This window comes from Marmota flaviventris, chromosome 3 (assembly GCF_047511675.1).
Source record: "Marmota flaviventris isolate mMarFla1 chromosome 3, mMarFla1.hap1, whole genome shotgun sequence".
NCBI lineage: Eukaryota > Metazoa > Chordata > Mammalia > Rodentia > Sciuridae > Marmota > Marmota flaviventris.
In genome coordinates this window covers 37,606,602-37,625,204 of record NC_092500.1, presented here as the reverse complement: position 1 = coordinate 37,625,204, position 18,603 = coordinate 37,606,602, and the positions used below count along the sequence as shown (strand labels likewise).

Genomic DNA, 18,603 nt, shown 5'->3' with positions numbered 1-18,603 from the left:
ATGGAATAATATATGTGATGTGATGGCCGTGATCCATATGTCCCTAAACCCCCAGAAGTAAATCCGGTTCTTCTAACTCCTCTTACTGTCCCACATTCTGCTGCATGTTAATTGAATCTCATTTTTCTATGCAATTTCTTTCATTTTTCCTTAGAAAACAAACTTCAGAGATAGGCTGATTGTAGATGAGGTAAAATTAAATGTTAATTTCCTTAAGATAATTCTACGTGAAAGTTGCTCAATGCAGTGATTAGACTAAGCATACATAGAGTAAAAGCAATGGAAAAAAAAAAAAAAAAAAGGATAGTTCAGGCTACAACTAAACATGCCAGTTCTTTTTATATATAATGCAGTCATGTGGAAAAAGCTTTTAAAATAAACACGTCTGTGTATTCACTGCAAATTAGACTGTCAATTAAATTTTTATAGGCACTTCTGAATAATCCATTTTGTCTCAATTAAATAATTAAAGAAGTATATGGGCTTCAACTAAAGGGGAACAGATTGTTAGGATATTATCTATTCCTCTCTTTGCACTGGCATTTAGTGCACTTTTTGTTGTTTTTCCAATTTTAGGCAATAACAAAGATGCTTTGCAAGAAATAAGGAATTTATGGTATTTATTGTATCTAAATAATTTGGATTCACTTTTTTAGAATGATAAACTAGAAAATGTCTCCATTGTTAACACAATCTATCTATGTGGGGGGCATTCACACCATAAATGTACAGCAAATTTTCGTTACATATATATTTATTTATAATATTTTGACTCCTTCATTTTTATCTGTCATTCTTAAAAGAACATACAAAATGCTGTATAGTTTGTTAATTTCTGTTATTGGGTCTTGATTGTTTTGAGAAATCATAGTGATTCTTTTAAATCTAAACTTTAATTACAATATCTTGACCATCATATGCTTTTTTTTTTAATCTTTAACTTTTCAAAATACCCCTTATCTGTTAAAATTGAAAATAAGATCGTCCCTTTTCTCAATAGAAACTTCTGTTGGCTCACTACTATCTACAAGACAAAGTTGAGGCTCCAGTACCACCCAGCTCAGATCTTCCTGTCTCTGCAACCTCAATCCCATCTCTGCCCACTTCCCTTCTCTTACATTAAGTCCATCCCATAAGTTCTTTTCTGCTACTGCTTAAATTCTGGGTAAAATCCTTTATTTCATTAGGAAGACTTTTGTAACACCATCTAGTCTTTCTCATTTCCAGACATACAATAGATCACTTCCTTTTGTAGTTCTACTAAATTTTGTACCTACTTTCATTTTCAGGTTAGTCATATTTTGTTATAGTTGTATTTATTGCAGTAAAATACACGTATCATAAAATTTACTAGACACCTTTAAGCTTGCCATTCAAAGGCATTAAGTACATGCACATTGATATACAACTATTGCCATCATCCAAATTGAAATATAATACACATTAGACACTAACTCTCCGTTACAATTAAAACACATCTATTTCCGATACTACACTAGAGAGCAGAACTAATTCTTTGTTTTATTTTTACCCAGTGTTTAATGCAATATCTGACAGACAAAAGATGTCTAATAAATGTGAACTGAAGTGTTGTAATCAAAATAGCACATCAGATCATTGGGCTAGCTAACCGTATCAGATCATACTGACTTCCCTGCTTTACTTCACCTCAACCCTTATTTTAACCAAAAAAAAAAAAAAAAAAAAAAAAAAAAAAACCAACGAAAAACAACAACAACAAAAACCACAGAGAAACAAGAAACAAACAAACAAGAAACAAGGACATACTTTCAAGGGATTTCACATTACCAAAAGAAAATAAAGCAAATAAAAACAAAAAACAAGAACAACAACCAAAAAAATAATATAGATACATAGATAGATAGATGGATAGATAAATATTTCTAGCACTTTCTATTTTCACAAAGTATGAAATCCAAAATTTTAGCATGGCATTCAGAGTTCTTTCAACATTTTAGCCTCCTCTTTCACTGCTTTGCACCCCTGACTCTTATCAACACATCATCTTCTATTTTTGAAAAGGGGAGTTTCCGGTTTTCCTAATCATTCTGTCTTCTCAGCTGACATGCTTTCTCAGTTTTGAAAATGTCATAGTCTTCCTTCTAGGAAAGTTCACACAAATTAGTGTTCTTACCCTTTTCCTCATAATAAATGCTCTCCTCCTCTCCTTTGCACTTTTTTACCTATATTTTGAATGCGTTTTATTATATCTTAGTTATGTGGTTTTATGCCTGGTTCTTTTAATACAGGGTAAGTTAATGAAAATATGCATAATAAATAATAATAAAGATTTATTTTATTTTTTACACTCTCTTTTTAGAAACTCCTCAAATTTTCTGCACATTGTTGGTGCTCAATCACACACTGAAAGAAAAAAAATAAAATACCTTGTCCATTTTGTACAAATGATCAACATATTGCTGTTCATTGAACATGTCTGAGTTTATTCCAACTATCCACTTAGGAGATAGCTATGGAACAAATGAATATATTGGTCAAAATGAACTATACACAGGGCAGTTTGACAAATATACTTTGATTACAAGGCTCAAATCACTGTACTGAGTGAAATAAATACAAATGAAAAAGATGTAGTCTATTTTTTAGGAAACCAATGAACTAGGCTTAGTCAAGTATAAAATTAACTGTAATAATTTGTTAAAGATCCATATTTTGTGCTTAAGTAATGAAATTTAGCAAGTTCAACTGTGGAGAAAAACTAGTTGATGAGGAACCATAAAAGACTGCATTAAATGCCAATGTCTAAATGTAAGCTTGTTCACAATAAAGGAAAAAAAATCAAGAATGTTAAGAAGAGAGACCCTATAGAATGGTACAAAATCTTTTATACCTGCATCTCATTTAAAGCATTAATCTCCAGGATGTATTAAGAACTCAAAAAAATTAAAACCAAGAAAATAAATAACCCAATCAATAAATGGGCAAAGGAACTGAACAGGCACTTCACAGGATAAATATGACTGGTCAACAAATATATGAAAAAAGGCTCAACATCTCTAGCAGTTAGAGAAATTAAAATTAAAACTACACTGATATTTCATCTCATTCTAGTCAGAATGTCAATTATCAAGAATACAAGTAACAATAAATGTTGGTGAGGATATTGGGAGAAAGGTACACTCATACATTGCTGGTGGGACTGAAAATTGGTGTAACCACTTTGGAAAGCAGTATGGAGATTTCTCAGAAAACTTGGAATGGAACCACCACTTGACCCACTCCTTGGTATTTACCCAAAGGATTTAAAATCAGCATACTATAATGACACAGCCACATCAATGTTTATAGAAACTCACTTCACAAAGCTAAACTATAGAACCAGCCTAGGTGTCCTTCAAAAGATGAATGGATAAAGAAAATATGGTATATATACACAATGGAGTATTACTCAGCCATAAAGAAGAATGCAATTATGGCATTTACTGGTAAATATAAGAAATTGGAGACTACCATGCTAAGGGAAATAAGTGAATCTCCAAAAACCAAAGGCCAAATGTTCTCTCTGATGTGTGGATGCTAACTCACAACAAGGGGGTGGGGGCAGTAGGGAAGAATAGAAGTACTTTAGATTAACAAAGGGGAATGAAGGGATGGGAGGTGGGATGGGAATAGGAAGGAGAGTAACTGCATTGGACATTACTTTCCTATGTTCACATACAAATACATGACGACTGTAATTCCTCATCATGTACAACCAGAAGAATGAGAAATTGTATTCCATGTATGTATAATATATCAAAATGCATTCTACTGTTATGTATAACTAAAAAGAACAAATACAGGAAAATATTTTTAAAAAATTAAAAAAAATGACCTTAAAAGAGGAAGTATGATTTTGACTGATGGATTGGTGTTGTGGAGACATTCCAGGGGACAGATTTACATGGGTGACATTTTGAGCCTGGAAAATTGACTGCTTTCAAAATCAATGCATGGTCTCATTTAATAAGACCTTAGAACAGCTGTCAAGACAAGAATAGTAATGAGAATTAAAACTGCATTTGTAGGTTAGGGTCATTGAAGAGATTTTTGATGGAATATTACAAGTATATGGAATATGTCCTATCATTAACGTACATTAATATCACATATATCACTGTTATTAATATAGAGTATATTGCATGTAACTCTATTTTATAGGTCAGAATTATTATGTTTTGGATGTGAGGTAGCCCCTAAAATCTCATGTGTGAGACAATGCATGAAGGTTTAGAGAAGAAATAATTGGGTTATGAGAGCTTTAACTATGCGTGAATTAATCTACTGATGGAATTAAGTTAGTAGTAACTGAAGGTGGGTAGGGTGTGGTTGGAGGGGTTGGGCATTGAGGGCATGCCTTGGGGTGTATATTTTGTATCTGGTGAATGAAATATCTCTCTCTGTGCTATTGATCATCATGTGAGTTGCTTCCCTCCACCACACTCTTCTGCCATGATATTATGCCTTACCTTGAGCCCTGAGAAATAGAGCCGGCTGTCTATGGACTGAGAACTATGAAAGTGCAATCCCCCAAATAAAAGTTTCCTCCTCTAAAATTGTTCTTGTCAGGTCTTTTAGTCATAGCTGTGAAAAAGAATATATTACAAAAAACTAATTGAGGTTCAAGTTTAACCTTTCAGAATTATATAGTAGAAAGGGATAGTAGACAAGGATAGATAAAAACCTACTGCAAGAGCCCAGGTGAGAATTAAAAGAGATCTGAACAATCACAATCTTAGTACATATGGGAAAAGATGAGAGTAGATAGATGTGAGGAACAATGGAACAATTCATTTGTATGAATAGATTGGAAGTGCCTGAATGTAGAGATCTGAGACAAAATCTCATATTACCACATCATGATATAGAGCAGAACAGTAGTACATTAAGAGAAATAACTCCTTTTGTTTCATCTGTTAAGTAATTATACCTCCTAACTGCCAGAATTATTGTGCTAACATATACATATATAGCAGAAAGCCTAGAGATTTAGTCAGTAAACACTATTATTAAGTGTTCAATAAAATACCTAGTAATAATGTTATTAATGAAAATAACTGACTTTAAAATGTCTTTGTTATTTTATTTTTTTAAGAATAATGAAAAGTCATAAAGTAAAATCCAAACACTACAGAAATATAATGGTATAAGTACTTTCAAACAGCAAAGACAATAATAAAAGTTTGGTATTTATAGACAAAACATTTTTCTCTTCCTACAGAATAGAAATATACACTACTATTATTTCTGTTTGTAAAACAAAACTGGGATTATTCTAAACAACTTTATCCTTTTTATGTAGAAGAATATTTTGGAGCTCTTCCCAGAACAACAAAGAAATATTTATTGTTCTGTTTAATAAGGCTACTTACTTTATTACATTAGTGTAACTATATAGAATCTAAGGAAACATCAGGAAAAGTAGGTGGAGGTTCAGGCCCAATTAAAGCAGATGATAACTTTGTGTAAATTAGAAAACATGTTCCCATAGGTGTTTACAATTTCTTTGGTGCATGCACTGATTAGCCAACTCTGAGCTGAATTTTGATCCCTGCCTTTGTTTCAGGTTGGACACTTGTGACAGAGAATAGTATATAGAACCTGTCAAGTGGTCTTTGAAATCTCTTCTGGAACTTAGAAGGCAGCATGAATCTCAAGCTGTAGAGTTTGGTTTCTTTTCAACAGAAATCATAGTTGAGGCCTTGGATGGGTAAGAATAAATGAGAAAGATAGAAGAGCTCCAAGGGGAAGATTATATAAAAAAAAATTATTGAAGAGTGATAATTCCAAATCCATCTGTGAGAATGGAACAAGGGGATCCAGAGACAGCGAAAAAATAATGCATAAACAATAAAATAATCTCTATTCAAGTCACATGATAAACTCTAGTCTGTCAGCTTTTCAGGTTACATATTCACATGTATGTATGAATATATCAAGGTATCACTCACAATCTGAGTCTCTGCTCTCTGTTTTCTAAATTTGGGAACTGAATTCATTCAGAAAACTGTTTGGATAAATTCCCTGCTGTCTGAACTGTCACTCACCACCAGAAACTGAAGAAGCAGACAGATTCTGACAACATAAGGTACTCACTCTCCAAACTTACTTACTATATGAGCTCAAGACACAAGTGAATTTTAAGGCGCACTTGTATATACATTTAAATTTCATTTTAAAATCTGGAGCATCGAGTAAAATTTCCTCCAGCCCATTGTTTATTCAGCCATATGCAGGAATTTAGTTCTAGTGGTTAATTATTGTATCTACATTACATATTTTTGTTGGGCTCTTAATAATGTGCTCTTGAACAGATTTAATTTTATTGCCATGAAAATTGTTTTCTTGAATATTTTCAATTGCTTCTTCTAACAAGAAAACTTCACCAAGTTTCCCCTTTCTAAAGCTGATAATAGTGTGATTTTTCCTAAACTTATTTTGTCAAGTTTCTAAATTTATCTTGTTTTCAGTATACTAAGTTTTACTTATAGAGATTTATTGTACTACTTGCTATTAGTACAAGAATGAAGGACTCAAATTTTAGTGTCACAATGTTTTAGCATTTCATTATGAAATATTAATTTACTATAAAGTAAAAGTTGACTTTTTTACTTTCTTAAAAATACTAATTATTTCTAAGACTGTTTTCATTAGAAAATATTTTTTGCTGGGTCTGTGACTTCTTAACTAGGGTTTCTGTTTAAGACACATGGATATTATAAACAACAATGAGAAGAAAACATAGTTAAGTTAATAATAAGTACAACAAATGTTTTTCTCTTACTTTTATAAATTGTTTAAAATAAAAAAAGTATTCAAAAAGGTTTCAGTAGATATAAAAATAATGTTAATTAAATTTTGTTTTATCTATGTATAAGCAATCAAACATGGTACTGCCTATAAGAGACTAAGAAAATAATTTAGGGCTAAAACTAAATTACAGAAACAGTTAAAGTCTCTCCTATACCTTTGTTCTCAATTGTTCTCTCATTTTAGGTATAATTGAATTAACTATTCCATTGATATTTTTGGAGCAAATTTTTAAAGCCTCACTTGAACAAATGGGATATTTTTATTTCTTTAGCTAAGTGGTCTCACCACACTTTTGTTTATGATAAAAACAAATTCCATCATCGCCATATTCAGTGATACTTTAATATTCGTTGTCATCAAAACTTTTGCTTACCATTATCAATAAAATATTTCAAGGGATGCACTCAATATTAGTGTATATATTTATTGTATATGAAAATCTATTAACATTGATAAAATACAAAATGAATATACATGTAACACTGTCTACTTTAAACCCCCAGATATGTATACTCTCATTTGTAGATAATTTATCTGTTTCATACATAAAAGGACTGAATATCTCATCTTGTTACCCAGTATCTCAGAGGTTGTTTTCTTCTATAATGACTGAGAGGTACCTTATTTCTTTTTCTTCTTCTACTTCTTCTTCTTCTTTTTATTTTTTTTGGTCCTATCCCAAACCATTCTGTCTGCTAAGCTGAATCTGTTCATCAAAAGTTTTTTTTTTTTTTTTTTCTCTTTTACAAACTATTATATCACAATTTATACTTTTAACATGAAAGCCTTTAATTTTCCTGGAACTTACTCTTCCTAGAATTAAAATTCATAATTTTTCAAAGTTTAAATTATTATTCCTGGAGTAAACATAAACATATATAAACTTGTCTAGTTGATCTGGTTTATGGTAAATAACGTTGGAGTTTGTACTGGATATGATTTTTTGTGTTGTTTGAAATGTATATTTGTGTACACCATGTGTATGTAAATGTTATCTTGTTAGGAATATCTTTTTATAAGACTTATCATTGCTGATGCTAACTTCTTATACCCTTAATTACTAAAAGCAGAAATATTTGCTGAATAATTTTAGTTCTGTCTACTACTAGAAAAACCAATGTTACCTTACTAGAATTTACTTCTGGGGGCAAAAGTAGCCTTATAAGTAAATGTTAAAGAGATGAGTTTATTTTAGTTGCTGAAAATATTTGTTTCATGGGGTATGTGTTGCATTTGTGTGTTATGTAAGCTCATTTATGCACTAAAAATTAAAAAAAGCAAAACCTTCTAAAATGAAAGCAACTCTTTAAATCTTGAAGAGAAAATTTAAAATGTTTTCTTAACAATTTGGAATTATAGCAAAATATGTGGATCAATAAAGCCACTAGGCATGGGCACATGGTTTTTGAAGATATGAATAGGCAGGAACTGAGGCAGAAATAAATGTGTGTGCGTGTGCGCGCGCGCGCGCCTGTGTGTATCTAAAGAGTTAACTTCATTTATAAGATTTTCTAAATTTAACAGATATTTGACATATTTTCAAATATGGGGGCCATATTTTGCTTCTTGAAAGGACTGGTATTCTGAAAGTAGTTTTCCTAAGTCTCTATCTTATTAACTCTTGATAATTATCCTTTGGTCTTCTAGTGACAGAGCTAAATAACCAGAAATCAGAAAGCAAAATTTTGGAAACTAGTTTGAAAAGGCCTTGTTCAATGGCATATGCAGAATATAGTTTATTTATTTTTTGTGACAGTTTTAATAAAAGTGACGTGAAACACAAGGGACATAATGTTAGCGATATTGCACCTCAAAAGAGGAGAAAGTGCAGTATGTTACCTCCTGATTAGCAGCAGCTAGTTCTTCTTCCAGTGCAGAGACTCTTTCTAAAGAAACCCTCAGTCGCTCCCTTACCTAGAAGAAAAATCAAAATATGTGCAGTAATGTACATCCCATGCATATTAAACTGTGCTGAACCCATCATTAACATCATCAGAGACAATTTGGCAAATAATAAAGTATTTATAGCCCTAAGTGCCCAGAATAATAAACTTGGCAGGAATACTATGAATACATTGTCACCTCGTAGAATCACTGTATCAAGGGATTTTCTTGTAAGCAAATCCTTTTGATGGTTCACTGATAGAACTTCCGATGGGGTTGGAGATTGACTGGTCTTGTTCTCAATTCTGATTCATAGTAAAGTATATTATGAATTCATCTGAAAAATAGTCACTGATTAAGCATAAAAAATAGGCAAATTTTTCTGTTTCTTTAAGTAAATTTTCATTTGATGTTTATATTGTAACATTAAAAATGATTTGTCTAAAAGCAAAGTGTTCTAAGAACCTGAAACATGTTTATTACTCCTATGTTTTGTATTAGTTTGAAGTCTATATAATTTTTGAGGGATTACCAAGTGCTTTAAAATTCCCAACTATCTTCCAGATTTCAAAGGCTGAACCATATATTTTGTGGATCCAAAAACTGCATCTTTCAGTTTGAAAGTAATTATGATTAACACATATTTCACACATAAATGAAATTCCAAGAAGTTTCTTTGACTCTGGCTTTTCTCTAACTTCTAAAATTGTTTTATTGGCTGTATGTTTAAACCTATAGATGTTCTATACATTGTATTTATCACAAGTAAAATATTTAGAGAAAAACTGCTGAATCAAAATGAATGACTAGAGTGGTTTAGTTTTCCTTCAAAAACATCAAATTTACAATATTAAGATGCAGTTGAGTTCTCCAACTCAACTCAACTGCATCTTAATATTGTAAATTTGATGTTTTTGAAAAATAAAAATAAAAAAAAATAAATAAAAAAAAGATGCAGTTGATCATGAATTTTAATTACTTAGGAATTAAAATTTTTCCATGTGCATTTACAGTCTTTATGTAGTGAATATTTATTTTAATATTATAATCATTTTCCTTTATACTTTAATTTTGATAATGTATGAATTAAATGGTATTTTTATTGTTTTAATAATATTTAACTGAAAATATAGACTAAGTATATAAAATATATAAACATCAGATACAAACAAATTTTAAAGTTGGAGTTGTAATATTATTTTTTCAGTTAAAAATCAAAGGCCAGTAATGTCCTATTAACCTAGAATCTATAATTAGGAATAAAAATTCTCAATCAGACATTTTAATACTGAATTATGATTACATGTACTTTCAGGTGATTGGGGGCACTCGACTCCTTAAATACATCTTAATTAAGCAAGAAAAATATCTGAGTGGGGTTTTAACATTAATTATATTTTTTTATGCTCCAATTCTTTGAAAGGTAATAATACATGCATAAATGAACATTTAATATCAAAAACAGTTGCATGGGATCTTTCTAGCTGTGCCAGCTTAAATGCTAGCTTTCTGTGTTATAGCCAAATACCCAGTTGCTTATGAAAATGCATAGAATTAACACTGATTAATAAGTAAACAATAAATGCTTGGAAATTTTTGATAATTTAATTTGGAGAATTTTTTTAAATGACAAATTTTGGGAGAGATAAAATAGAAGCAATTATCATAAAGCCATGAAAATGAGAAGGATAACCACTATGTGCAATGCAGATATCATAGAAATATTAATAGACATGCCTGATATTTAATGGGGATGATTATGAAGTTTTATATCTACTTCCTAAAATATTAACTAAATAAGGGTGTTCTAAGATGGTCTAGGAATTCTGGCTGATGAGAACTGCAATGCAAAGTCACTAAATACATGACAATGCTCTCTGTATGCAACACTTATCAGCTCATACATGGAGTGCTGTAAGGGTTAAGGTGCCAACTTTGGAAGACAGAGATGCACTGGAATGTTTCCAACAGAGTCAATCAAGCCACGTAAAGAATGACTGAATCCAGGCTGTATTGTAGGTGAAAACAGCTTCCTGACTTTTGCTAAACTGATAATCTTAGAAACTAATCTAATCTGCATTCTATTTACCACAAGTGGAGCATTTTATAGTCTTATTATATTGAAACTTCAGGGAATAAAAATTATTGAGCTTATCCAACAATATGAAAATGGAATAATCATCCCTCAATAAATTTAGAGATATTTTTATAAACTATATGACCCAGAAAGTAATGAATCTAAACTGTCTTCCTCAGCAAATAAAAAATGATCTGTGTATATATATTGAATTAATAATATGAATTTAAAAATTGAAGCTGTAAATATCAATAAAGTATGATATAAATACTTTACTCACATTTATATGAGGATGAATTATTCTCTGTACTTTTAATTTCTGGACAAGACTCAGGCAAATGAAACACGTCAGTTTCATCTTGATCTTACCTCTGCTAAACTTGGGAAGGAGAAAGTGGAGGGATCCAAAGAACTAATCTTTCCAGGGCACAAAGAATTCTAACATTTTACTTTATCTACATGGCTTGAACTGAATTGATAGGAAAAAATTGTCTCTCTGACAAGACTTTTAGCTTCTACTCTGCTCTGAGCATGGCACTAACAGAACACTGTAGTTATCTTTGTTTAAGAATAGTTTTTTTTTTTTCTTGTGAAGCTATCTAGACATGATTGACATAATATAAAATTATAGTTTAAACATTTTTCTAAATGTAAGGACACAGTTGATATAGCCCTATTTTAACTTTTTCGGACTTTTTAAAATGATTGAACCACTTCAATTAATCTAATGTCTGTATACTCTTTCCCCTAAGACAAAATGATTGGTTATTTGTTGAACTATTGTAGTAGTAACTCTCAACTCCATATTATTTATTTACCTATAGAATTTTTCATTTTTCTTTTCATCTGTTATATTGACTTTCTTCAAAATAGTATGAAAAATACTAAGGAAAGCATTTTTCCAAAAGCTGTTTCAAGGTCATAGAAATTTTACCCCTGAAGATTAATATAAAACAAGTCCCTGAAAATGACAAATGTGTTTCAGGATGAAGAGAGATCTTGATGGAAGAAACACAAATTCCAAATTGAAATTATGGTATGGCATAATGGGTGTCATTTTGGGGATTACCAATCCTATAACACAGCATTTTTGTGAGGAAATCTCCTTATACTACAAGTCAGATTATTTTGACTTGTGATATTAGATCCTGAAAGTATAATAGGAAGGCATGTGTAATTACTATGTTTTGACCATGTATGTCTAATACATCTGGTATTTAATAGTCAATGGTTTCTGAGTAACACAGGAATATTTCTGAAAAACACAGGGATATTTCTCATTTCCTCCAACCCTGGTAAACTTAATAGAGGATGATGTCAAGATTACTGCTGATCTCAGTTGATTTTGAAAATTCTACCCTGCAACTCAGTGGTTGTATAAATAAGTAAACATCAATAATGAAGACTGCCAATCAGGGTCATTGTCCATAGTTATACTCAATCTTGTATAGTTTATTTGGTTATTTATATTCTAAACTTTCTGTGATAAAGTTGGTAGTTTTTATCCCCAATACAGGTTAATTATATCTTTTATGGCTTTTATCTGTGTTTTAGCATAATAGCCACAATGCTTAGATTAGAATATTGCAATTGCTTCTTTATGTCTGTAGCTTTGTCCCTCCCCATCTCCACAAAAATCTGTGAGCTACTCTTAGTTGGGGAAACTGTCTGCAAAGGGACTTAAGCACACATTAATTTTTCCATGACTAAATTAAATGCTATTTAAACAAACATCTGGATCAATAGTGATGGCAATGTCTATTTAGTTTGAAAGTTTTAGCAAACACTGAAATTTACTCATATTAATAATAATGTTTATTTTTTGAGGACTTTTCATAAGCTATGCACTAGCTAAAAAGCTAGATCATATCCAAGCTTCGTGGTAACTCGAAGATAGTTACTGATGTTACTCTCATTCCAAAGAAGAAGAAAAATGATGCTCAAAGAATTGGATCAACTGTCCATGTTAGTCCACTCCAGATCTCAGGCTCATAACCTTCTTTCTTTGGGCTATTGAACATTCCATTAATTGATAATCTATTCAGTTGCCCCTAAACTCACCAGTGACCAGTGTGCTTCTGTTTCAGTTTATAATAGTATTATAACTCTTAGGGCCATATTAAAGAATTCTTCATTTAATTATGCTAAACTCATAGAACTTCTGTTTAGCAAATTATTTCTAGATTCTAAATTCTGCAAAAACTATTTTCTTCTTCAATGAACTCACATCATCAGGATATTTGTCTCAAATACTGTTTATTTCTTTCAGTTCTAGCAAATAATTTTCTTTATAAAAGCATCCCTCAAGTGATGTCAGAGTGCTCTTAGGGAACATCCAAAATCACACATTTTCTAGTACCTTGGTCTATCCCTTAAAACGTTAAGCCAGGTGTAGTGGTGCATGCCTGTAATCCCAGTGGTTTGGGAGGCTGAGGCAGGAAGAACCCAAGTTCAAGATCAGCCTCAGCAACTTAGTGAGGTGCTAAGGACTTAGCAAGACCCTGTCTCAAAATAAAACATAAAAAAAAGGGCTGAGGGTGTAGCTCAGTGGTTAAACACCCCTGGTTTGAATCCCTGGTACCAAAGAGAGAGAGAGAGAGAGAGAGAGAGAGAGAGAGAGAGAGAGAAAGAAAGAAGAAAGAAACTGTTAAATTTTCTCAGAACCAATCCATGTTCTTCTTAGAAATATAAGAAGAGTTATATCGTGTTATATATATATATATATATATAAAATATACATATTATGTGATATATATATATATATATATATATAGTGTGTTAATATATAGAGTTATATTGTGTGTTGGCCATGCTGTCTACTGTAACTTTCTCTACTTATAAACAAAGAACAAAACAAAACAACAACAAAAACCTCATTCTTTAGTTCTCAAATAAAAAGTCACTTCCTCTTGAAACATTCTCTCTACTTTCTTGTCTGTGAAGTACAATTTGTCACTGCCTTTTTGTGATTTTATATTATATTGTGCACATCTATTTTTGGTATTGCTTGTTATTGATATGAATATTGATATGAGTCTCCAGTCCTATGAACCATTCATTCATGAGAAGAATGCCTTTTTTTACCTTTATGTGCCAAATAACTGCCAAGGAGTCTGGCACAAAGTAAATATTCTATTAAGTCTTACAAATTTTTAACAATGCCTTTTTGTGATAAAAGAGGGAATATAATAGGAAACTAAACATTAAACATATTAAATGATTATTTGATAGTATGTTTAACATAGATCTTTATATAATATCCATTCATGTTTTATTCAAAGTTATTAAAAAATCAGTTTCTTCTCATGGCTAAAATGAAAGATGAGATACGATTTCTTCTTAATCATCTAGAAGACAGAATTATAGTTATCCTTATGCACATACTCCACATAATTCCCTTCTCCAAGAACATCTGAAAGACTGATGATAAAAATATATAGGTATATAAATATTAAATAGAACAAAAATGTCTGCATGCTCAAAAATTAGATATAACTGGGCAATAATCCCTAGTTTGAATTTTAATCCTCAGAACTTGTCATATATTTTATAATAAAGTGCCCCAATTCCCACTGTACTAAATCCCAAAGGCTTATTAATTTTTAAAGTTCATTCTTTGAAATTTCACAAAATTGAAATCATAAACCTTACTAATCTCCAAAGGATATTATCATCATATTGGCTTATATATGCCAGTGGAACTTATTTGAGTAACAACTAAGAGAAGCTTAGAGTTACTTTTAAAAAGACCTAAAAGCAAGTTTTTCTTCTAATACCTTATGCTGTTACATGCAGAGACTCTTAAAAATGTATATTTGAGACTAAGATATTAGAGACCTAACAAAATGGAATGCTGCTAATATGAATGTCTAAAAGTTAAAGTATACCCAATTTGCACTACAAAATAGGTGTAATTTTCAGGTAGTGGTCTCTTATTTTGGCATCTATAGACATGCATTTCAGAGAGAGAAAGAGCGTGGGTTTGGAAAAGAGAGAGAAAGAGAGGCTGAATGACATTACACAGTATTAAATTTCAAATGGCCATCTGGACTAGGGCCATAATGTACCATAATAGAGGTATAATTTGAATAAGCCACAGATTCAGTGGTATAATAAAGAACATGGTCATGAATATTACAAAGATATACACAATAACACATTTTCATTTTAATTTTTTTTTTTCATGTAACTCAGATGAGTTCCTCTGAACTGACTGGCTCATGAGTCACTGGGTAAAGACAAAGACCTTCATGCTAATGACAAAAGCATGGGTCAGCTTGAAATCTTTCGTCCATACTATACCTTTTCATCCAAGGCCTTGTGGTGCTCAAATAAAGATTTCAGCGCCTTGAGAACCTCAACTTCGCTGGACACTCCCGAGGGTGACTGAGCTTGCCGTTTTACCACCGTCATTCTTAATGACCTTTCATGCCGTGACACAAGGCACTCCAAATGCTCCAGTAGCAGCTATGGGATTGAACAGAAAATGAGATCATCTTTTGGATACAATTAATCTGTACTTATAACTGATTTCTTCCTTCAACTATTACAGGCTTACATAGTACACAGTGATAACCTCAGATAGTACAATGGGTAAGAGCCTGGTAACACAATGCTGTCTAAACCAGGGTTTATAAAATATGTTAAAGACAAGTTACTTTTCGATCATTTTACAAATTGCTGAATCTAAAAATATAATGCAAATGTCTAGCAGATTTAATAATTTCAGTATGGGTTCCACGGAAATAGAACACTTGATAAAATATGCATGAGCTAATGATAATGATTAAAGAACATTTATTCCTTAGATAAATGTAGGATGCCATGATAATGTTTTAAAAGAACAGTATCCAAAATCAAAATGTATTTCATTTACATTTGACCATTTAAATTTTTTTGAGATGAAGAAAATGAGTGCAGTCATTAGGATGATGGTTTAAATTATGGTGATAATTACATAATTTTATTCACAATCAATTGTTATATTACATTATATGAAATATATGCAACCAACTATATTTTAGTAACTGAGGTACCCAGTAGTCATTTGGTAAAAGGAAGCTATGGACATAACCGTGTCTGTGTTGGAATCTACATCCATAGCAGCCTGCCAGGCCATGACAAATGTGAGTGGAGAATGCGGTAAACCCTTTCCAGATTATTCCAGGCTCTATGTTCTGTGTGTGCCAGAAAAGGATTGTTTTAAAATGGTTTAAATGTGAATGGGTGTTGCACATTTGTTTGCATTTTAAAAGGGAGTTCTGCTGCTAAAAGCAAAGATGCATGAGGAAAAAAAAAACAGAAATTATTGGTTTTTATCAGTTATTACAATTCTATCAGTGAAGAGCCACAAGCACCTGGTAGCATTTGTGGGAGAGATCTCTGAAAGAAGAGTTAAAAGTGTATGTTACAATAGTGTCTCTACAAAATAAGAAAAAAATAAAGTGAAAATTGGACAAACAAAAAGGGAAATGCAGATATAGGATGTAAGGAAGGAAAGAAAGTAATTATCTTTTTCTCAGACATTAACATCAATGAAATATCTTGGTTTTTACAATACCACTTTCTATTCAATGTTACATATCACTATCACATTTCTTGATGCTTAATAAGTTAAATTATCTACTTTCATTGTCACTAATTATGGTTGGAAAGTGTTGGAAATTTTTGCCTGTTATTGACATAAAGAAATACAAATGTCTGAGATCTTAAACATAGATCAGTCTATTTACTGATATTTACATAGATATTTACATATCTATTTACATAGATCAGATCTATAAACATAGATCATATTTAAGGGTCTAAATAATAGTATAGATTAACCACCCCTAATCCAATATTTCTGTAGACTCTGATCTGGTAGTATATATACATATTCCAAAACTGAAAAACTCTAAAATCTGAAAAACTTTTGATCCACGCATAGCAACAAGGGATACTCAACATGTATTGGTTTATCTGTAGGAAGATAACATAATCTTTAAGATAATACTCTCTAGGAAAATAACCACAAGGAGATATAATAATGAAGCTACACAGAACATCTACTAGTGATCCCAAATCTTTTGGTCATCCTCTTTACAACATTTGACAAGTTCCTTACATTGCAACATCTACTTTTCCAACAGAGTACCAAAAATTCCCTACAATTTTCAGCCTTTTGTGCCATGCAGTTTTTACTAATAACACATCCTTGCAAAATGTGAGTTTTATGACTGGATATATCAGGTGAAGACATCTAGTTTGCTCAATGGAAGTGGCAAAGGAATTATGATAAGAGCTAAGCCCCTTACCAGTTTGCAGTGAACTTCTGGAATTTGGTACTGAAAGCTCAGACTACAGACTTTTGTTTTATTTGTTTGGTTTGGTTGTGTTTTTGCTAAGTATTCTAACCATCCATTAAATAATGACTGTCCGCTTAGAATAACTAGAGTGAATTCTGTTGCCTACAACTAAGAACATGTTGCCACTCCAAGTCATCAGGTTCTGCCAGCTGATACTCATTTTCTTTGTAATAATATCTGTCAGATCCTGTGCCAATTCTCATTATTCCTTAAATGTGTTAGCTCTCTTTACATTGCCATTGTTCCCAGTGTTACTCTAGGTATAATTCTTGATGGTCTTTATTATTCATTTAGATGATTCTTCCAACATATTGTCCTCTAAATTTCTAGACTTCATGCACTTTAATGGTTTCAATTTCTACCTTATATCACTCACACCCAGAGTTCCACTACAGATCCTGCTGTTATCAGTAAGTACAATTTTGTGATTTCTGCATCCGTAATCTAATCCACAGATCACTACATTTTAGCTCACCCATGTAAGTGCTCAAACTCTAAAAATACTTTCACTCTCAACCCTTTTATCATAGGAATTTGTTATTGCCTCTGACCACACTCACACCCTCACCACCTCTTTACTTAGCCTAAAATGAACAGTTCCATCTTTAATCTAACCACTCACCACTGCCTCCACTGCTCCCATATGGGCCTAAGACCCATTGTTTCCTAGTGAATTATTGTAATAGTGGCTTCTTAACTGGTTCCCCTGCTTTCATCTAACAGGTTATTCTCAAAACACTGTTTAAGTTAAAATATAAGTTAGGTCATTTATACCTCTACTCCAATTCTCAGCATTTTCTCATTAGGCTAAAGTAAAATCCAGAGTCCTCACACATCCCAAGGAATGTAAATTGTCTGCTTTCATCCATTCTTCATGATTCTTCCAGGATAGTTGCACTGGTTTCCTTGCAGTATTTTCTTTGCTTGTTGAGTTTTGTTTGTAATATCCATGTCTCTGCATTAGGCCCCCTGTACTTGGCTTCTCTTCCTAAAATATTTGCTTTCAGAGACCATTCTACTCCATAATCCCTTCCATATCTTTACTCAAATGTCATTTTGGGGCAAGGCCTTCTCTGATAACCTCTTCTGCAGCTTTCCTTTTCATTTTTGCACCTGTCCCTATCTAATGTACTATTCATCTCATGTTGATCTTGTTTACTGTTTAAATTCCCCAAATTAATATAAGGCCCCTAAGGAAGTTTTTCTATATTTTGTTCAATTCTCTATGCATAGTGCCTAAAAGATGCTCACATGTGCTTAGTGAGTAAATCAATAGACCCTAGAAAATCAAGTGTTTGCATATTTACAGGACACAAATCTTTAGAGAAATGGGAATCTGGGATATGTGGCTTGGATAGATGCAACAGAATGGTTAGATTAGGTTAATATCAGATGAAGGAAAGATGTTTTCCATAATATATGGAGGAGAAATAGTCAGTTAAATGATTACCTGTACCCTCT

The 18,603-nt window shown here is 31.9% G+C and overlaps 1 protein-coding gene across 6 annotated transcripts in view; it reads right to left on the bottom strand.

Moving 5' to 3' along the window:
• The window catches only part of Ppfia2 (PTPRF interacting protein alpha 2), a 441,295-nt gene that overhangs the window by 159,324 nt on the left and 263,368 nt on the right, over nucleotides 1-18,603 (bottom strand). For 5 of the 6 annotated variants that reach the window (XM_027928005.3, XM_027928009.3, XM_027927999.3 and 2 more), the window contains 2 exons: nucleotides 15,098-15,262; nucleotides 8,674-8,748 (listed from right to left, as the gene is read on the bottom strand). In XM_027928005.3, coding sequence (XP_027783806.1) covers nucleotides 8,674-8,748; nucleotides 15,098-15,262 — 240 coding nt within the window. Of the gene's footprint in view, nucleotides 1-8,673; nucleotides 8,749-15,097; nucleotides 15,263-18,603 lie in introns of those variants that run through there. The other variant, XM_071609155.1, reaches the window with a different exon arrangement.